Source organism: Melozone crissalis, unplaced genomic scaffold, assembly GCF_028551555.1.
Source record: "Melozone crissalis strain CALT ecotype California unplaced genomic scaffold, PUWL_Pcris_2 ptg000009l_1, whole genome shotgun sequence".
Taxonomy (NCBI): Eukaryota; Metazoa; Chordata; class Aves; order Passeriformes; family Passerellidae; genus Melozone; species Melozone crissalis.
Window position 1 is genome coordinate 19,570,620 of NW_026535787.1, and position 22,667 is coordinate 19,593,286.

The 22,667-nt window shown below is 40.3% G+C and overlaps 1 protein-coding gene across 4 annotated transcripts in view; it reads left to right on the top strand.

Annotated features, from left to right (window-relative positions):
* Nucleotides 1–22,667, top strand: part of BBX (BBX high mobility group box domain containing) — a 137,531-nt gene that overhangs the window by 78,135 nt on the left and 36,729 nt on the right. For all 4 annotated transcript variants that reach the window (XM_054270254.1, XM_054270255.1, XM_054270253.1 and 1 more), the window contains exons 5-8: nt 4,201–4,399; nt 9,608–9,675; nt 15,534–15,614; nt 17,756–17,836. In XM_054270254.1, coding sequence (XP_054126229.1) covers nt 4,201–4,399; nt 9,608–9,675; nt 15,534–15,614; nt 17,756–17,836 — 429 coding nt within the window. The remainder of the gene's footprint in view (nt 1–4,200; nt 4,400–9,607; nt 9,676–15,533; nt 15,615–17,755; nt 17,837–22,667) is intronic.

The following is a 22,667-nucleotide window of genomic DNA, read 5'->3' on the forward strand; positions in this document are numbered from 1 at the left end:
ATCTGCTATCCCTACAATGTTTCTTGTATACCCTGAGCATCCAAACCACTCCTGCAGAGACACATGTGGGCCTTACAGAAGTGGTCCTTCCTGCAGTGGCTACAGTCCTTGCTCTTCTACAGTCTCTAGAATGGTTTTTTTTATTACTTGTTGCTATAGCTCCCAAAATCATTTAGGTGAGATCACATGCCATGCAAGAAGCTTTCAGTTTCTTGCCTGCTTAAGACTAGCAGCGATATTACCTCAGCAGTATGCATGTAAAGGCACTTGTATATTTACTTATATGTGTGTAGCTGTTTGCAAGATGTATCATTTTGGGAGATAGTGAGGCACCCAAACTTTTTGCTGGCTGGAATTATGAGAAGTTTCCTAGTAGGTAAGGTACCTTGGGGTACCTTAATCATCAGGAAAAACTGGCCCCACACTCTCTCTATTTTCCATCTTGTGGTTTCTGGTCTCTTGCAGCAACAACTGCCCTGGAGACCTGGTGCTGCACCTGCAGAGCTTGATGTCTGCTTTTGCTGGTGTCACTTTATTAGTAGGCTTTCTGTTTCTATCCTGCAGGCTTCCTAGATGAGCTTAAGTTTGAAAGTTTCACTGTCTAGGATATAATCCCAGTAGTTGATACATACTCAAAAAGGAACCAGAAGTGTTGCTGTATGTTTTAGCATTTTCCTTCATTGAGAGAAATTAATCTGACCACTCATAAATATGCACCAGCATTTTTATTGGCTTCGGTAATAAGGGTAGTGTTCTTCTGTTAACTCTTACAGGACTTCCTGGGAGTGTTCAGCTGCCTTAGGAAGTATCTGGTGAGATTGTTACTGTTCAAGCCCTATTCCCTTGCTAGAAAACTCTTCATTTTTAAATATGTCTTTGTACCAGCAAGATCCAGGCAGTCAGGATTGTTTCCTGTAGGGAGCAGCCTGATAAATGTGATTAGACATTGGAGTGGACTGTCCCAGAAGTTGGTGGAGTCACCAGCCCTGAAGGTGTTTAAGGAATGACTGGACATGGCTCTGTGTTACGGTGTAACTGGCATTGTGTGTTGGTCCATAGGCTGAACTCAGTGATCTCAGAGGTCTTTTCCAGCCTCGCTGACTGTGTGATCCTGCTGCCATTCAGTGGCTGAGCTGAGCACTTCTCCCTGCTGCTCCTTGGCCAGTGGTGTCTCAGGCCCAGTCAGCCACACTGGGAGCTTGCTGGTCTTGTAGTGCCACTGCTTTGGCACCTCCTCAGGGTAGGAGGGGACAAATGTCCTGGCTTGCTGGCTGGAGTTTGGTAAGGCCAGTGGCTGACATATGGACTATAACATGTAATGCAAACCCTGCATCCTTCAGGAGTGAAAAATGGAGTGCTATATTTTCTAGGGAATTTTTTTTTATGTTAGGTCTCTGGGATTCATGTGACATTTAATAGCATGCGTTTAAAATTAAACACGTGCTAACAGCTAGCCTGAGGTGTAGCTGAAATCCACTTGTGAGCTCCTGTTCCTACCACAAATAGAGGAAGCAAATCTTTTTTTATTTGGTGATGAAAGCATCTTGGGGAGTTTTAACCTCAGTTCTGAAGGGGCACCAGTCCTGCTGCATAATATAACATTCTCCAGGCTTTCACAAAACAGAAATAAGGCATCAGACCAATCCCACAAACACTTCTTGTTCTGTTTCTTACCTGAAACTTCAGAACATGACACTGCTGGGCAGGCCCTGCCATTTGCTGTGGAAAGCAAGGTGTTGTCTTTCATTCCAGGTTAGGTACTTATGTTTGGGTTGGGGTTTTTTGTAGTTTTCGTTGGTTGGTTTGGTTTGCTTGTGTTTTGGGGTTTTTTAATCAATTTTAGACATCTGCTTAGACTGCTGTGTTAAGTTGCACAGTTGGTGAAAGGGAGGAAAGCAGTAGATAACACTGTGGTCTTTGACTTTCTCTTGTTACTTTGTAGCTCATTTAATTTATCTTCTCATGACCTGGTAAGCAAAATCTGTTTGGTTTGGGCCTTGGTCTAGTAGTCACAAAAGTCAATACCAAAAGGGTTTTTAAGATTTGGATCAGGCCCCTGTATGCATTTATATAAAGTACTTCTTGGCCATTGTTTAACTTTTTAAATATTCTCTCTTTTTTATGTGTTGAAACTGAACAGTTTCCATGAGTTGTCCTCCCTCAGGTTGCTCCTTTGCCTTCAGAGACTGCAGTTAATGTTCACTTCTTGGCTTTGCAGAGAAAAAAAAAAGACATTAATAGACCAGCTCACTTGAATTACTCTCGTTGAAAACTGATTAAAAGCTTATTGCAGCCTCGTCTCACAAATGGCATGCATCCTAGTTCTCATTTGATGGGCAGCCTGTCGGCTTGTCAAATTACTCAATAGAATAATTCAATTACTCAAAGCAGCATTGCTGATATGAAGAGCTTATGTAGCTCATTGCTAGCGACTCTATGCTTTTCACTCTGCAGGCTGGTAACATGATTTGTGAGTGGGCTGTGGCTTTAACAATGGAAGGCAAAGCTGCTTTGTCGTGTATTTCCTTTCCTCCTCTTCCCTTACCCTCCCCTTCCTATCCCTTCCCTCCACCAGGCTATTTTTGTGGTGTACTGAGCTCCCAAAGCAAACCGAGGGAAAGGGAAAAGGAGTGAGGCGAGCAGTGTTGCAGTCTTTACTTTGCAGATTTAATACATACACCCTATTCAGAAAATACAGCGTGTATGTGGGTCAGTGATCCCTGCAGATTTTTATTATTTATAGCCATTCCTATAAATACAGGACTTCCCACAGCAGGGTTCACGCAGTGCCGTGTTTCTTGTAAACTGAAACGTTTTTATCTCTGCTACGGTCTGGAGGTAGCAAGTGCCAGCTCAAAGGTGAAGATAGAAATGAAAGAAAGCAGTAAACCTGCAATGGTGACCCTGCCACAAGGCAGACTGTTCAGCTGGGAAAACACTGTAGTGGCTCTAGCAGAGGACAAGGCTTTCAGTGCTATTTCTGTATTTGATGCCCAAGGGATTTTTTTTCCTCTCTATGTTTCTGTGCATGCATGTGCATGGAACATAGGTGCTTGTCTGTGCCATGACCGGGACTGATGGCAGCTGTGTGGGTGAGAATGTGTAATCACAGAACAAGCTTCCTGCATCTGCTCTGCCATGTGCTTCCAAGCACAAAGAGCCGCTCTTCTGGTCTTGTGCTGCCCCTGGGAGCTACCCAGTCATGAAGGGGTGTTGGGTTCCTTCTCCCTGTGGTGAGCACTGGTGCTGGCTGGGTAGGCTCCCACAGCAGCAAGTGCTGTACACCCCTATCAGTTGTTAGGCAAACATCTGCAGCTGGAATGTGTGGCATGTTCCTCTGATTTGCCAGTTCTCAATCTTGCATAGCAGCACATGTAAAATACTGAAATGCGGTTTTCTGTTACTGTTAATGTTCAAAAATCTTGGTTTAATGTTGATGTTTTGTTTTGTGAATAAAATAGATCCTGGTCCTTTCCCCCACCCCCCAAACTGCGGGATCCAAACCCTTTCTCCCACTGCCCATGTGTAGTTTGGCTTCCTTTGTTTCGCTGCCTCATACCAAAAACACAGCAAACAACTGAGATGTGTGCTGGGTGCTCAAGGCCAAAGAATGTTTTAAATGGTCACAGTTTGTTTTATGCAGCCATACAGCGAGGTACATTTTGGAAGGAACACTGGGATGGTGTTATCACAAGATACTGAATATGACATTGTACTGGTTGCAATTTGTTTTTGGTGCCTGGTTTGGGAAAGCATATACTCATTTTCTAAAATACAGAACTATTCAAGAAGAATTAGTGCAAGTTAAGGCATCATGCTGCATTTATTGCTAAATGTGTGTTTTTATTTAATTCAAACTAGAAAGAAAACCTGCAAAGAATTCAAGTAGCTGTTTCTCAGAGCATGAGCATACAAGCACTGGGGAGCAGTTGGCAGGATCAGAACTTCAGCCTGCTCTGGGTAATAGACCCTCAGGAGAGAAAAGAGAAAACCTACTTTTTAGATACAACTCTCCTTATCTTAATACTTCTTCTTAGCAAATTGTGTTGGTGGTTGGACTCTAAGCATGTGATTAAACTGTTAAAAAATCAAGATATTTAAGGATTAGTTACTGTATTAAATCCTCTTACATGCAGTGTGCTCCGGTTGCCCGGTGTAGAGTATAATGTAATGACTGGTAATTTCTCTTTTCTTTTCTAGTACAAGGATGCATTTATGAAAGCAAACCCAGGGTACAAGTGGTGCCCCACAACCAACAAACCTGTGAAAACCCAGGCATCCAGTGTTACAAACAGGAAAAAGCTATGGGCCATTGCATCAGACTCTGCAAAAGACTTACCGAGCCCAAGGAAAGTTACCAAAAGTGAAGAAATGCCACAACTTAACTTTGGGATGGCAGGTGAGATCTGGGGATATGGTATTGAAACTGAATTGGGATACCTAATTTCTTTAATACACATGGTCCTGTAGTGTCCCAGATTAAGTTGCCAAAACTGTAGTTAAACCTCTGTGTATCAGTTTTCTAAAATTTTCCATAGTGCATGATTTTTTTTCAAAATGTGAGGCATCCTAACTCTTACCCCCTGTAGGGCCCAGATTTGATTGATTTTTTGATTCCAGTTTATCTGCTGTCAGAGACTTCAATTCTCTGGTTACTCTGGTTAAAAGGGAAAGTGCTGATTGTGTGCGTTGTGTTTCTCTATCATAGAATGCTGTACTCTTTTAAGTAATTTACTCTTTGCAAAAAAAAAAATTATGGGTGTCTCAAGTCGGTTATGATAATCTTGTAGATTAATGTTCCAGTGGGGCTAACACTTTGGTATTTTCATCAAGAGAAGCATAATTTAATTTCACTTAAATGTGCTCTTTTGCCCATTATATCTCAGAGGAGCAAATTCTAAACTTCTAAACATTTGGAAAAAAAATAAAAAAAGAAATATGTGAAGAAGTATAGGTGGAGTGCCTGAGCTGGTGAAAAGCAGATAATCTCTAACTGATATCCATAAATAGCAGAACTGTTGTAATCATGACCTTGAAATACAGGGACATTAATGTTAAATACTGGTAGCTTAAGAACCTAGCAGTCAATGTTAAAAAAAAAATAGAAATTCCCTGCCATTGTTTTTTCCTTTTGTTTCCCTTGGGGGTTTTTGGTTTTGGGGTCTTTTTTGTTTGGTTGGTTGGTTTATTTTTTTGCTTGTTTAAAGTTTCAGATGCATCAGTAGTTATAAAATTAGAAACTTTGTCATATCCTACCTGGTTTATGACAGGTGTGTAGCAGATAGGACTTCTCTGCTTAGAGAGATTGCAAGCTGGAGAGTTTTATGGAGCAAGTTTAAAAGAATGAAAAGGAATAAAGAGGCATGTATATCTTAGTATAGTACTATGAAATGCCTGTAATGAAATTTCTTCTGGCTCTTAAGGAACTGTGAAATGTGATCAAAATAAGTGTTTCATGCTGCATAGTTCTGGTATATGGGAGAGCAGTTCGAAAAATCACAAGCCCCTTCAGACCATTCTGCTTTTGCTGTTAGAGGAGTCATTTCTATGCTCCTTAAATATTTATTGACTTAACACAAAGAACAAGTAACAAGCCTTAATCTACCTCTCATCCATCCCCCAGTGGTCCTGCTGGGCTATCCTAATGTCAAGTTTTTGTGCACAGAGGTCTTGAATCAACACCTGTCAGAGTAGGGGACAGAGAAATTAAGAATTAATTAGAAACTAATCCATTTTTCTATTTATAGAGCCATTTATATCTGAAAAAAGTCCTTTAGTGCTACCTGTGATAGTTTGTTTGGTTTTTTTTCCTGCAGGCTGAGACAATGAGCATAGTAATTCATGGGATCTTGCTCCAATCCTCATGCCAGTGAAGGCTGGCAATATCTTGGGTATAAGAATACCCTATAAAATAAAGACAGCTTCTGACAGAGATGTTAGCAGCATCCACATCATGACAAGGGTGCCATGCCAAATGGATTACAGCTTTGTCAACTATACACCAGTCTATGCTATATATGTTTATTGGGCTGTTCTCTGCTTGACTTCAGATGATAGTTCAATTCAACTCTCACTCTTCTCCCCAGTACAATCTCTTTAAAATCCAGCCTGTATACTATCTGATGAACTGAAATGTAGCTGAACCACCTCAAAAACACGTTTACCTTTGAAATGCCACTGATTCACTTGTATCTTCAAGGCAGGTAACTTCCTCAAGACAGGGTTTATACGAGTCTAGAATCATGCCAGGAAATCTGTTTTGTTTGTTGGTCATTGCTAATCATGTCTTGATTGCTTTTTGTGTACTATATTTTACTTCGGAAGACCTAATATGTAGACAGTAAGATCTTTGTTTCTGTAACTCCTATACAAGTTGTTTCTGTCCTTTTTTTTTTGGCTTTACAAAAATAACCATGCCACATTTAAGTTTGTTGTGCTGACCTACATTATATCAAGAAGCTGAGGTATGGCACCAGCATTGGGCTTCTGACCTGCAGACCCACTAGTGATCATCCAGCTGGGAAGCTGTAATTGAGTATGTTTTTCTCATTATATGGCTCACCTGTGTAGGATGTGGGGCAAAGAACACTGCTGTTTGCAAAAGCTTTGCCATGCAAATGTGTGAGATTTGCAGTACTTGCATATTTTGCTTCAGAAGAAAACCATCCATGCCAAAATGCTTTTTAGTGAGGCAAAGGCTGGAAGAAAGACACTTTTAGAGTAGGCTATATCCCTATAGAAACACAGTTTGTTTTTCAGAAAAAAGCTCAATTATGCACCCAGGTAAAAGTTGGTTGAAGCTAGTTCCTGCTGGCCTTCTTCCTGCTTAGTACTTCCTCAGTTTGTTGTTTCCTCTGACAGAGAAATGATGAACAAGCCAACCTTCTGAGTCTGTAACCAGCCCAGTACTAACAAAGTATGTCATTCCCAAACAGAGAGATGGTTTTAAGTTTCATCAGTATTAAAAGCTGTTGAGAAAGTCACGAATCGCCTGCCATTCTGCAAGTCAAATGTATGTGCTCTTTTCCCAGTACTGTTGATTTAAGAATAAATTCTGTAAAATGCCCCTTAAAATTCTTCTACATACCAGTAAGCTCCTAGTGCCAGAAGAGAATATTATTGTGCTGAGAAGGCACTATAAGCATAAACTATAAACTTTGGTTTCTAATTCATCTGTCATTTTTTCCTTCCTCCTAATTTTTATATTTAAATGAACAGTTTAAGTATTTGCTTACTTAGGGAGAAAAACACTAAACCACACTTCCATCTTTATTCTCTTATGATAAGCTACTTAGTTGAAAGGCAGAAAGCCAAAACTACCAAGAAGATATTTAGAATACAGGCAAGAATTTTCCAGTTGTAAACTGGGTGTTCTTGAGATGGCCAAAGCTGGGGAGGGGGAAAAGGACCAACAGGTAAGGAAAATAAAGCACAAAAGAGCATCTGGGAGTCATCAGGGGGATGCAGGCATGAGAAAGTGCTATACTGCAGTTTGTCAGGCAGAGTGGTTTCAGGACCCCCCTCATCTGATGTGATTGCACTGCTGGTCATCCATATACAAGAAAGACAAGCTGCACCTGGGATAACTGCAGAGGAGAGCTGTAGGAATTGCTGAAATTATGGGCGATGGATGTGCTTTATAACATTGGGAGATCTTGAATTGTTTAGACCATGAAAACAAGTGGAAGAAGAGTAGGAAAAGTCCTGTAAATGCAGAAAAGGGAGATACTGTTTAGGGAAACAGGTACTAATCTTAGAGATGCGAGTACCAGAAAAACATGTACTACCTGGCCTTGAGGATATTTAAGCTAAAACCTGGAAGAAAGCCCTTAATGCTTAGAAGATTTTTATCCTGCAAACATCTTCCAAAGGGAGTAAAGAAACTAGAAAACAACCAGCCAAGGCCTTACTGTTTACTATGGGGCTCAGTAAGTTTATGGAGGACCTGGAGATCTCTTCCAGTCTCTCCTTCCTCCAAATCAACTGCCTGCTCAGGCATTATCTTCCAAGATATGTGTTAACTTTTCTCTTCCTAATTGCTCTGATGTCTTCTGGTTTGAAGGACTGAATGGTTTCTGATCAGCTGCTTGGATGGCAAAAAGTGTTGCTGCTGATAGGATCACTTCACTTATGAATTGTGTTTAGATACCTACTGGTCCTTCACATTTTCTGTGTCTTTTCCTTTTACTAGATCCTACACTTCTGATAGTGCCTTGTCTTTTCATAGAAGTGTGATTTTTTTCCCCCCTTTTTAATTTAAAAAGGCAAACTTCTTCAAAAAACCTAAAACCTCTAAAACACATGTGTATTATGTGTTTATTGTGGTGAAGGAAAAAGTTAATTCCAGTTGAATACTGGGTTTGAAGCTAGGTGCTATTTAGGATGCCTGTTTAATACTGTTTAATAATATGCCACTCTTCTATCCATGACGTAGTGAATGAGCCTGGTTTATTTACATTGTTTTCCTCTGTTTCTATTTAATACCCTTCTAAAAGACTATTGGAAAAACTTATCTTGGGAATGTCAGTGAGAGATGTTCTGTGCACGAAAACTTTGGGCAGCATCTGTGATATTGAATTAAACAGCATTGATGAGTATTCCCATGAATTGGACTGTGATCATCTGCAGCCCTAAACTGTTTGGAGGTTTACAGGTACAGGTTTGGCCCATGTCAGCTAAAAGATTTTAAAAATCCACTCACATTGTGGCTGTTGCATGAGACATTTGGCTACTGTGTCTCCCTGTGTCTACATGACAGTGTTAAATCAGGCGCCTGCATTGCTCCCAAGGCATTCTCCCAAAATCAGGCAATTAGTCTTCATAGTGATGAAGAGCAACCACTGTTCTGAGTGGAAAAGCTACTCCATGAGTAATGCACTGTCAGAGTTTATTGCTTTCACTTCTTGTCATTTTCTGAGCTCCTGAGGTGCAGGAAGGCCAGAGGGAAAAAGCTGTCAGTACCAAATACTTGGAGAAAGAGCATTTATATCTCCATTTTACATTCCTCAGTTATGTATTGTATTGGCAGGGCAACAAGTAGGCAGGCAGCTTGCCTGGCCAGTGCTTGTGCTGTTCTGGCTTCATGCTTCAGAGCTGTCAGGCTGGCACTTTTCACCACTAAATACAGCTCTAAATTATAGCAAATGAAAATAGAAATTTTACTTCAGAGCTTGATTGGGTTGTTTTGTTCCATTCTTTTATTTGTTCAGTTGCCAAGGAAGGAACCGCTCCCTTGGTAGGCGCATCCACCAACTTATAAACCTGTGCATTATTAGAGCATCTTTGTGTATATTTATGTGTGAGATCATTACAGTTGCTGTTTTAAAGATATTCATCTCTGTAGTACATAAAACCTTTGGCAGTAGAATTGTAAATCCATGCAATGGGGTGTTAAGCACACAAATCCAATTAAATCCTTCAAACAGCTTTGAAAGCCTTCCCAGAGGGTACAGAAATGGTTATTTGTGATTCTCTTGAACTGCCTTTTATGGCAGCTTGCTGAGAGTGTCTGTGACAAATAGTCTTCTGGGTCTTTAGTGGTGCAAGTGGTAGATTTTTTAAACAAGCAAATGAATCAACTTAAGACTTCGGTTTGTTCTTTTAACAGATCCTACACAAATGGGAGGCCTGAGTATGCTGCTTCTAGCAGGGGAACATGCACTTACTGCACAAGAGGTAAGGAACTCTCTTCTCTTCTCTTCCTTACCATGAGCTCTCAGTCTAAAGAGCTTGTAAGAGGAATATTTGACCAGTGAGGAATTAGTGTAGGACACACCTCAGGTAACTTCACCTGAGAATGAAATGTGTGTCTTGTATCCCAGCTGTGAATGTGGGTTGAGCAGAGTTCAGTATTAACTCTGCTGATACTTGAACATACCAGTGAAGCCTGGCCTATGAAGAGACATTGTCAGAGGTAAAAGGGTTGAAATAATGTGTTAACAAACAGTTGGTTTGCAAGCTTTTCTGGGCAAGGATTCTATATGCTTGTGCAATGCCTGACACAACTGTGGCCTGTCACTAACAGATGAATAAACAAGTAATTTCCTACAAAGTCAGCATCATTGCATATGCATTCTGAAACCCTGCAAGTGCTAACAGGTAATTGAAGTATTGCAGTCTGCTCCTATTCACTAAATCATTATGTCTAAAAAGAAGTTTGTAGTTCAGTTGCCATCACAAATGTGTTTTTACAAAGGAATCTAGTGTTTGTGTATATCTCCAGTAGTGCAGAGATCTCTGGTCTTTCTTTAGACTGATTATTAATATAATCTGGTTTTTAGGCCAACTTTGAAAATTGTTCAAAAGGTGGTTTCTTTGTTGGATATAGTAAGTAGTACTGCCATAAATTTCTATCTCTAGGAAAGAACTCTCTTTTGTTGTTGTTGGTTTTATTGGGAGGAAAAGTAATAATTAACTTAATCTATATGTGTAGTGCATTTGGGATGTATTGCTTCTGTACTGCCAGGATTCCTCAATGCTTTGCACACCAGTTTTAGCCATGGAAGTTTTGTGCTGTGTGGGTACTGGCCTTCTGTGCTGCAGCATGAAAAATAAGAAACATTCATAAGCCAAGTTGACAGAGAAGTGAAAAGAAATACATTATTTTGTGCTAAAATTATACTATCCTTCTCAAACTTGTAGTCTCTCAGCTTGGAGCATACAAACTACTTTTACTATGCTGTTATGTTTAAAGGTGAGGGAAGGTATATTGTAGTCACAGATACTGCATTCCTTTAAAAAAGGTCTTTGCTATGACCTTGAGAGCTGAGGTGACTTGATTCTACAAGAGCCTCAGTAGTATAATTTCAGATGGCAATATAGGAATAAAATCCACATGCAGATTTAGAGTCAAATCAAAAAGCATATTGTGTGATTGCTTTAGTGCATAAAAGTTCTTTTAATCAGAACTTTTTATTTTGAGCAAAAGACATGTTTCCTGTGTGCCTCAATAAATCCTGGTTTTCCCAATAGAAGTGTGCGGTACAACTTGTGATGAAGTATTCAGTTTATGTATAAACTACACTCTACTCTTCTGAGCCTGTAGTCTTCTTTTGAAACTCCGCATCAAAGAAGCAAGCTGTGTAATCTGCTTTCCCCAAAAATGCAGAGCAAAATAATTGTCAAAATACAAAAAGCAAAATACAGCCCAGACAAAACTAGTTGGGGGATTGCTAGAGTTGAGATGAGCCATAATATAGCCCATACTTACTAATGAATTACCATATTTTAATTGTCCTGCCCTACCTGAGAAGTGGTTAAGGGACAGAGCACTTTCCCAGGAAACTGCACACCTCTGATACTTTTTGAGGGTCCCCTTTGTAAAATACCTCCTCCAGATCAACAGGGGAGATTGGTATTCTTGGTATTCTTAAAGAGACACAAATGAACAAAGTTCAGTCCTCCTCATTGTGTGTTTGCAGGAGTTAAGTTCTGTGGCAGCCTTGGTGTGTCTTCCATTTGTCCTTTATTTTCTTATGTTTCAGTGGTGAGTCAATACAGAACAAATATTTCTTAGGCATGTGTTTCTCAAATGCAGTAATGATCCTAAATCTGTTTAGACTTGGGCAACTGAACAGCTCTTCTGTCTTCCCACCCTCAAGCGTGTAGACAGAGGAGATGTAAGATGGTCATCTTTGCATGCCTTTAGGAGGATTTATGGTTGGATTTCCATGCTTATGATCTCACACTTACACCAGCATCCTGGAGGTTAGCAGAACATGTTAGGAGGAGTATGACAGACTCAGAAAGCAGCTCAAGAATTCATTGTAGAGCTGGGAAGCTGCTTTGCTCTTGAGAGGAGAGGAGGAGTCAGTTGTGTTGTATTAGAGTTGGTATTCACATGGGAGAGAATATGGTGTACTAAGGTGACTACAGAGGTATGGTTAGTGAAAGAGGTTCAGAAGTTGCTTTATTATGGAGAATGTATGTATTGTTTTTATATGCTTGTGAGTATATAAATATACATTGTACATCTTAAGCCTTGGCAATTTCAATTTTTAGAAAAAGGACAGACACCATCATATTTTAAAGAACGGTCTAAATTATAACATGTAGTCTAAATTATCATGAAAGTGTGTCTATACACTTAAGATACATGTACACATATATGATTCTTAAACTGGGGATCTGTCAGACACAGGATTAGCTGTGACATGCATATTGACTGCTGTGCGTATGTATGATTGTGCAGCCTCGGGTGGCCTTGTAAGCATAGGTCTTAGACAGAAACTCCTACAACTTTAAGTTCTTAACAGAGGGAAGGGCAACACTGGCACAGTTTTGCTCAGCACTTGAGAGAGGATGAAGGACATTGTACTTAGAGGTCAGCTAGTCCAATGAAGAGTATTCAACATCTGCTGATGTTCTGGCAAGTGTAAGCTAAATGAATGGATAGGGGTTTTTCAAGTGAGGTGTTTAATCTCTGAGTTGTCAGAAGCCCAGATGTCAGGTAACCAAGTGACCAGCCAGCAGGAGGATGGGAAGAGGCACAATAGTGATATTTACAAAATTGTTTTGAGGCTTCAGCTGTAATCTCTGTATGTTCCCGGTTTTGCAAATTTTTGTAAGAGACTAGGGAGTTTCTCTTCTGGTAACAGAATTCAGTGGTGGTGGGTGATTGATTTCTAGGCAGCAGCTGGCATTACTAAGCAGATAGGGAAGAGAAGCTACAGACCTTACAGGCAAAGGACATGGGTATGCAGTTTACCCCTGCATTTTGAATGCTTTCATCGGTTACACAAGACAGTGGTGTGTGAACATATTTTACTGAACACCTGAGCAGAGATGCCGGACGGATCATCTGCAGCTGCTGTGGTTGTGCCAGGCACAGCCGGCTCCTCGGCGCAGGCTATTGACAGCCAGGCTGAAACCGGGTGAGCAGCGCTCCTTGCTTGCCCGTTCGCCTCCCTGCCCATCGCCCGTACTCGTCCGTCTGGCCCTTTCCTTGCCTTACAGCAGCACCTAGTGGACTCTCGGTGGGTTACTGCCCAGAAATCCCGGCAGCCGGAGCGGCCTCCAAAGCCTCCAGAGCCTGCGTGTCTGCGGCGCCAACGCCTCGCAGCCTCAGGGTGCGGCCGGCCCAGGGATTTCCTCCGCGCTCGGTCCGTGGGGTCGTTTCAGAGCAGGTTGTGGTAACCTGCAGGGAAAGGAAGGCCTGTGGTTTCCCTCTTTTTGAGAGCAAAAGGCTGTCGTACGTGTGATGCAGGGTCTGTGCAAAGTGTGAATCACAAGTGAAAAATCTCTCAGGGCAGCTCAAGAGAAGGCTTGGAGGAAGAAATGGGATGTTGAGGACATTTTATTAGAGCAGGAAATGGGATGTACAAAATGGCACTATCTGTGCATCTGCTCCTTCTGGTAATTATTTTAATGCTTTGATCAGGTTCAGCCTGGCAAATGGTAGAAGTCATGGAGATAGTAAGTTTCCCACAGGTCAGGAGTGTTTGGGGAGCAGCAGAGTAGAAGAAACAAGGTCTAATTAAGTGCTCTGCCAAGTAAAAGCAACAGCATTAACTTTTTAAAGAGTAGCAGGAATTGATAGGAAATCATGGTGGTTCCAACCACAAAACCTCCACTGGGTTACTGAGCACTAGCAATCTGTCCTCTACACACAAACCCGTAGAAAACTGGGCTTGACATGTCCCACAGCAGGTGGTTCTGGTACCACCAGTGTACAAGCTGTGCCCAGCCCGCAGCACATGTCCTCCGAGGCAGCGAGAAGCCTCATCCTGGGTGTCTGACAGCACCTGTATTGTGGGGGCTGAGCCCAGATAGTCCCTCTTGGAAGGGCACTGCCACTCCAGCATGGTGCTCCTGGGGTCCATGGGTCAATGGCTCCAAACTCAGAGGTAAGCAGTGTAAAACAGCTGGCTGAACTGCAGAAAATATGGGAAACAAGTCCAAAATTTGGTTATTCTTTTAAGAATCCCACCAGTGCAGTGGCCAATAACCAAATGAATGCTCAGACGTGCAAGCAGCAGCTGTACATATTTGCACCTTTGCAGAATCTCAGACCTTTGGAGATGTGTCTCTCAAAAGCAGCCAGACACTTTTCTGGTAGTAGTCCAGACTACTGTTGAGGCACAGACGTCTTAAACAGACTGTACAGAAACATGATAAAAGTCAGTAATAAACATTACATCAGTGAAAACAGTAGCACAACCTACTGAAAAGGCAGAAGACAGACATTAGAATTACATTCTTTGTAGCCCTTTGGGTTGCTGTACTCCCATAGTACACTGATGAAGCATTCTGCTCAGTGTTTAACAGGAGTCACTGTTGCTGATGAGGTTTATGGCAGGAAAGAAAAATGTTTGTTCGTATGTAAGCAAATTGTCACATTGGTGAATTTCCCCTTGTCCTCTGGGTTGCTAGACTTGGATTTTGTGTTTCCAGGGGAGTGTGGGTAGCAGATTCCTGAAGGCAAATGCTGCTGTTGCTATTGCAGTGCTTCAGCATCTCAGACAAACAGCAGCAGGGCAAGCTGCACGAGCTGTGGGGCTTTGTGCTGACTTACCAACAGGTGCAGTCAGTAGCTAAATCTTATGTGCTTTCACCAATAAAAGCTGTTGATTTACTTGCTTAGGTAATGAATAAGAAAAAGCCCCACATTTATTTTTTAATTTGTTATGTAAACTGAAATTTTGAGGGGAAAAAAGTTGTTAGGGAAAAATTTCCATCCTGTTACTTTTTATAAAATCTTACAAAGCTTCCTTCCTTTTTTTCTGTTTCTTGCAAGCCATGTTACATACCTTATTTTATACTAACAGTACTTCATTCTCCTAGGAGTTACACATGTAAATCTTTTATACTCAAATGTGACACTCAATGAATGTATCGTATTTGATAGAATTCCTTTACAGAATAATGCTTGATTAACACATTTCTCGCTAATAAGGATATCATGGCTAAGATGTGTTAATTCAAATAAAGCTTTTGGTTTTGAACAGTCATTTGTTTGTATTTTGTTTTCAGTTATAATGACTTTCTTGCACTGCTTCTCAAAAGCACCCCTAAACTGTATGTTTAAGTACATGATTAGAGAAATTTTAGGCTTGTGCTACCCTTATCTATTTATTTTCATGCTGTTATGATTGGAGATTATTTTTATAAATAGTATTTCTGTCATCAACTGTGTCTTCAAAATATTTTTTTACCTTCTATGTAATCTTACTCCGAATTATAGCACAAATTACAGATGTAGTAGTGTTGATAGCATCACCAATACAAGATGGTTATGTGTGTAGTCCAGTATAATCCATTGAGTATTCTGTTGTATAAAACTATTTTGACAAGTTCAGAATCATAAAAGGAGAAGAAAAGCCTGGTATTTTTGTGGTTTTCTTTTCCAAGACAGTTTTCAAATGCATTATAATGGGTGCTAAACAGTGTTTTTATCTGTAAATATGATTTAATTTTTCCAGGACTGTGAAACATTAGCTTGCCCTTCTTCTCTTAAATGGTTTATTTTGCTCACTGTTGTTTTTAGCTTCAGGGAAGCACCTTTGAGGTCTTACCCTGCACTCTCCTTTTTTCAGGTTTCCTCCAGTACTTGCCAGTCTGATACATCTAATTCTACAGAAGCCTGTCAGAAGTCATCATTGTTTCAGTTTGCAGAGGTGAGTTTCTTTAAAAGAGTTTTTTTTTTCCTAAATGTATCCTTTTAAGAAGCATCTGATGTCCAGCTGAAAGAAAAATCAAATGTCTTTAACTAAAATGGATGTTTTTATTTGTTCCCTCGTTTTTGGGTTTATGCTGCTGAATCATTTATCAGGTTGGTAAGACTTGAAGTGCAAGAGAGTGTATTTAGGACCCTGGTGGAAACCCAGGTGCAATAATGTAGCACCTGGTTTAAGCTATAATTTGGAGATATGTCATTCCTGCACTTAGTTTTAAACTAGAGACTTATTAACTAAGGTTTTAACATGTATTTGGATGTTTCTAATCTAGTGTGGCTGCTTTAGTCATTGGCTCCATCAAAAATCATTCTAGTTCTTGACTCTCCAAAATTTTCTTCTAGAACCACCAAACAGCTCTATGCAAGTGTGCTTTGATTTTGCAGTGTACAATATTTTTGTCGACATACTCCAGTTATTGCTAGAAGTGTAATTGTGGTGTGTGCGTTATTGCTCTTTTTCTTTGAAGAGTTTCATCCAAGTCTTAATGGTTTCATAGATGTAAATAACATTACAAAAATGAAATTGCAAGGAACTCTAGCCCTCTGCAAGCATCAGTTGTTTCTTGAAATAATCATAATACATGACACAGAAATATTTAGTTGTATAGATACTGATTTTACAAGACACTGGGTAGTTTTTAAGTAAGAGTATATGGAAAGAAATTTTGTTGTAGTGAGGGTTTTTTATTACCTGTATTCACACCAGCTGTGAATCTGACGTGTGTGTCTTTATTACCCATTGCTTTGTGCACTTTCACACTCCTCCCTAAAAGATCATCACTTTGGGAGCAGGCACATTGCAATCCTAGCACACAAGAAATGGGACTTCTTTTTCAGTTGTATATTTTAATATCAGTGCACAAGCCCTTGAATTCCAGTTTAAGATCTGAGTCTTTCAAATATATTGGAAGTAAATTGGAGCACTGATCCTTTATTTCTGATTAAAGATAATGGCCAGAGTGAAGTAGATAACCTGTAATTAGGCTCTTAAACAGCCTGCTGGCTTTTCTTGTTAGGAAGAGGAAATGCCTGGTGTGCCAGCAATGAAAAGCAAGACTTAGATGCTTCTTAGAATTGGTTAATTCCAGTATCACTTATGACACTTTTGTGGTAATGATTCGACATCCATCTTCCCATATGTCTGAGATGCTTCTGTGTGCTTATACTGTCAGTAGAGTAATGTCTTGTATTGAATTCCACTGCTGAATCTTTTAAAGAGTAAGACAAATACCAGCTCACCTAATTGTTTCAGTTCATTTTACAGTGCCGAAGGAGGGAAGTGCCAGACTCATGTGGTAGTAGGCAGGAATTGTGTGCTGCCAGATATGCCCTTGCTAAGAATTTCTGACCTCAGGCTTTTCCTTACCCATTGAAGAAAATTTTTAGTGGGTGCCAGGAAACAAGCTCACCTGCCCTGCTAAAACATGTGGTTTAGGAGTAGCCTACTGATGATCAGTAATTAGAAATGCAAATTAGCTAGTCTTATTTTTCAAGGATGTTAAACATCCTGTAGAGAGGGTGCACCTAACCAGTGCATGGTAGGTATGTGCGTCAGTGGCAAAATGATAGCAACAAAACTAATTGACACAAGTTAAACAGTATGAAATGCAGTTACCTTAGTGTGGGGGATAGATCTGGTGTCTCAGAATACCTGCACACATTGTGTTTCTGTCCACACTTACCTTCTGTACTAAGTAGCAATTTGTGCTCTGTCATCACCACCATTCTGCAGTCTCAGGTCTTCCACTGAACTGTGAAATACAATACAGTGTTAAGTATTTGTTGCTAACCCTTCTTTGATATATCAGCAGGCAAATAAAAGCCCTTCAAAAAAAGCTTATTTTGTAGATTGTAGGAAGGATTTTCCTTCTGAAAAGTAATTCAAGATTACCATTTCACAGATCACCTGTTTATGTGTTTCCTGGAAAGCAGATACTGTTTGTTCTAAGGGTGTGTTGGAACTTTTTTGCATACTCTGGAGTACCAGGAATCTTTTTATGACAGATTATAAATTTAGCATGCTGAAGTGTGATACTGAAACTGAACAGTTAGGTAATACAAGCATAATTGTTTTCCTGACAGATCTCTTCCAACACATCACAGCCTGGAGTCCTGGGGGCAGTAAAGCAAACGGAGGAGTCTGCATTGTTTCAGTTTGCTGAGGTACAATGGCTGAATGTGGTGGGGGAGGATGGGAGGAAGCAAGGAACCGGTAAGAGTTGCCTGTGAATGGCTGAGCACCCTGTCTTATCAGAGACTCCCATCAGGAGATGTGTATCTTCCTGACAGTATTGTGTTAAGAAAACCGTGGGGTGAATTACCAGTGACTGGATGAGATGTTTGCCAGTTCTACCAGCTGAGAGGTATTGGGCTTGTGAACATTACCTAGCCTTCCATACCCAAAGGATCACTGCAGACTTACTATCCAAATGGCCTTTTAATTTACATCTAGGAAAACAGCAATTAAAAGACATTCTGAAATGACACTGTGCTGCCTGTGAAGAGGCTGCAGCAGGGCAGAATGGTGATTGCCCTAGAGGCAGGAATCATTTGGAGAATCCTTGCAGGTCAAAGGAAGCTTGTCACAGCAGCCACAAGGATATTTAACAGCATCAGTTAAGTGGTGACTTATCAAGCCTGTCAGTTTCCCATAAGTACATAGCTTTCTGCCTTCCTCCACACATAGAAGATTTAGAGTTTATGAAATGCTGCTTTTAGAAATTTCTTCTCCCATGCGTTAAATGTGCCTCTGTGAATTGACTTTCCACACATTTACTCTTCTTGCCCATTTGGGGGAGTCTGATGCTGCTTGCAGAATCATTTAAGGCACAGGTGCATCTTGTGTGTGCCTGAAAAGGCTGGGATTGGAGCTGGTGCTATTGCAGAGGAGCATAAAGGGATTAAAAGATACCCTGATTGTTTTTCTGTGTGTCACACACTTCCTTCTGTGTAATGTTGAACTGATTGTCTACTATGTTTTTTTAGCTTGCTGGAAGGAGCCTTGGTGTTTTTTTCAGGAGGGCCAAGGAAGACAAACCAATTCACTGATTCAGGTGCCAGAAAATACCTGGCTACAAACACTCCTATAAAAGATAAATACAGTTAATAACTCTAATCATGAAAGTGTTTTCATGATTGTAAACCACAGCTTTGAAAGTTAGAAGTCAATTTGCAAAGCTCTTTTGAGAAAATTAGAATTGAGCAGGATGAAGCTATGTGCTGAAGCTAGACTTTTAAACCAAGTTAAAAGATACAGACTGAAGAACATTTCTTGTTAATTTTATTGCAAAATACTGGAATAATACTGCAAGTGAATCTGCTAACTTAGTTGCAAAAATCTCAGTCATTCTGGGTATCTGCAGAGTTGAACAGAGTATGTATTGCATTTAGTACAGCATTCTTAAATGGTCACATAAAACCTGGCTTAGCCATACTCTCAGAATTTCACAGAACCTAAAATCATTTCCTCTCCTAATTGAACAAACAAAATGACAAACCCGAAAATTGTCATACTGATGTGATAGTGTGTTTAGTTGCATTCTAGTATGCTGAGTGAGCTGCTTTGGCACATTGGAGTACACATATGAATCATCAAATATTAGGTAGAAGAGGTGCTTAGAAAGTTAATTAGGATTTACTGAGGACAGTTTTAAAGTCAGGGTTAATATCTTTTTCTTGTAAAAATATTTAAATGTGTGTGCAGTCTGCAGGGGTTGGTTTTGTTCTGTGGCTGGAAATAGGAGACAGAAATCTGGTAAAGAGAAAAAAACAGAAAATATTTTAAAAACCCACCTTGTTAGCCATGGTTATTCTTCCTGCAAAACCTTAATGACAGTGATGAACATCACTTTTTGTCTATAGCAGTAGAGAAATGGTGTTTTTTCTTAGCTTGTAGCCTGATGATTTAATTTAGGTTGCTCCTGGGGAAAGCATTGAGCATGTTACAGAACTTCTTTAAGCTTTCTCCCCTGCTATTAAAGCTGCTTGTGCTCTTTCAGCTATAAGGGCTTTCATTTGCACAGGCTGCCTTTGTGAAATTTGGCAAATGTCCTATTTCTTACTGTGCCACTTCTTGCATCTTGTCTATATGAACGCATTACTGCATTTAGAGAACTAAATTATGGCAAGCAATTTGCAGTGGGCTGCTGTCAGCAATGTACAGTGCTACAAAAGAAAAAAGAGAAGGAGAGAAAGTAGTTATTTAACCAGTAGCCAAGTAGACCTGTGAAGAAATGTGAAGTGTGCTCTGGTCTGATGTGCCTGGAGACTTCTGGCAGCCGTCCCAGCTCAGTTTTGGTTCTGGCTGGGTGTTCCTCATATGTTGCCTTTCTCTTCACCGCCCTTGCAGCAGGGTGAGTAAAAGTGCTTCTTTGTGAAGACAGTGATCCCATTGAGTAGGTTTGTCATTTAAAACAGACACCTTTACCCCAGGAGTACAAGTGCCCTGTCACTCAGAAACAGCTCATTATGTGTAGAGTAGCATGGGATTCTTTTTGTCTTTACAGCCTCAGTTAGTCTTTCATCTGGTTGTCTAGCCCAAGTGCTGTAGTTGTCAATTAAAGCTGTTCAGGATATGCCTAATGAGGCCTGCCCAATGACTTGCCACAACAGATGATGAAAATCCTGGAAGCAAGACTTCATTGGGTTCTGTGGGTGCACAGGCAAGTGCCTTGGAGGTCTTCAAAGATGATGTGACACCCTAATAAGAGCTTTTTGAAGTTTGGATTGTTGTCAAGTTATGCTTTTGGCTTTCTCATGCTTCTGACCTTGCAAGTAGTTGGCCCTACTTTTGTCCTCCTCATTTGGAACTGTATGGAAAGGCTGTGATTTCTGAGCAGTGGGCTGTGGTCCTTAGGGCAGGGGCTGTTTGCAGGCTGTCTGCTCACAGGGACTGGTCACTGTCCCTGTCCTTGCCATGAGAGGGAAGCAGAGCAGATGGGACCCCTTGCTCTCGTGGTCTTACTGCATCTGTGTTTGGCAAATGTGAACAGATGGTGGTGATTGCTTCCTTGAAAGACGAGTACCTCTTGGATTTACTTTCCTAAACTCTTATTCATTATTAAAGAAAAGGCTTCTGGAGTATGGAGGCAAAAGAATTGCTAGTTGAATCATCTTAAAAATAAAGCGAATCCACAACCACCAAACTCTTTGCTTTCAGCAGCTTTTCTAAATTTTTTCTCAAAGTGATTTAATTAAAAAGAAAAAAAACAAAACCAGTCATGTGCAGTATGCAACAAGGTGAATTTTTTTTGCTAGTCCACCTTGTTATTTTCATTTAAGATAAAAAGCATGACTCAGGAGGATTTTGTCCATGCTGCATTCTCACATGCTCACTTTGAGAAGGTTTGCTCTGTGTTTATTTCTGTGCAGAACAGGAAGTTTGAATCCAAAACTTTTGGTCAAAATACCTTGAAATTTGGAGTGTAAAAACTAGTGAGTGTTTTCTCTTCCAACTTCCATATGTAAAACTGCAATCTTCCCAGGTAAAGAAAAATGTATTTGCTGTTTGCCCACATACTGAAATTATTAAATGTTTGTGTTGGAATGAAATGCTTCTTCTAGGAGGAATATGCAAAAGTAGTCCCAGCTTCTTTTGTAAACTAAAATGTAATATAATAGCTAAAGTCCCACCTGTATTGTAATAAAAGATAGTAACTTGATCCTGATGATCCTCCAGTTAAACCTCTACATCAGTAAAGGGCTGTTTGTGGTTGTAGTACTGGGGATTCTGATTATTTTTAAGTCTGGGAGGTGTCCTTAAGACAGGGAATGGAATCTGTAACCTCACTGAGAGCTGATTGATCAGCCATTCTTTTCCTTCTGATGTTTGGCCAATAACTTCATTAGAATGAGTTACATGCTTCTGTCACTTGCTGTTTGTTTTCTTAGCTCTTTAAAGGTTGAGTTGTTTTTTTTTCTGAGATGAAGTGTCTCCTTCCTCTCTTTCTTTTAGTACTATAAAGATCTCACATTTTGTTAGGAACACCTATTGTCTTGTCAAAATTTCTTTACTGTAGTTTCCTCACTTTCTGCATCAGGAGGCAAGATATGCCTGTATATTCTCAAGTTATAATTCAGTGTGTGTGGGTGTTGTTCTATCCTTTTTCTGCCATTCATGTTATGCAGAAAAAAAATCATTGAGATGAGCATTTGTTAAAATAGAAGGATAAAAAAGTTGAAGTGCAGTGTACAAGATCACTTAGTCAAGGAGGGTCCTGAGCAGCTTCACTGAACTGTCTCAAAGCAAAACTAGGATGTTGAATTATTTCAGTTCAATATTAAAATTTCTGTTGGTGCACATTTGAGTATTATTCACTGTACTGAAATAGCTTTAAGTGAAATGAATGTCCTGGATTTTGGTGGAGGAGGATGTGGTGGGGAGTGTAATAATAAATTCTTTGACAGGTAACTGAAAGATAAATTCTTCAAATAACCTAGTTCAAATGAGAGAATTTATTACAAGGAGAAAAGCAAACATGATAATTTTTGCATCTGGAAGATCATAGAACCATAGGATGGTTTTAATTGGAAGGGACCATAAAGCTCATCTTGTTCCAGCCCCTGCCGCATGCAGGGACACCTTCCACTCCATGGGGTTCCTCAAAGCCCCACCCAGCCTGGCCCTGAACACCAGCCTCTCTGGGCCACCTGTTCCAGTGCCTCACCACCCTCTGAGTTAAGAATTTCTTGTAACATCTCCCATAAACCTGCCTCTTTCGCCTTAAAACCATTGGCCTTGTCCTGTCACTACCTGCGTAATCATGGTCCTAAATGTGATTTTTGTGGTGAGGGAGATATCATAGAAACACTGATGATTTTGTCCCAAGGCTTTTAAAGGCTTCTAAGTCAAATGCTACTATGCAATGCCATGCCAAAAAGGTCACATATCAGAAATTTCTTGCATTTCTGAATTCATAATGCTGCACTAGAAAGCAGGTCTGAAAAAATTTGGCTGTAAAAACAATTCCCTAAAGTGATGATGGTAGTTATTTAC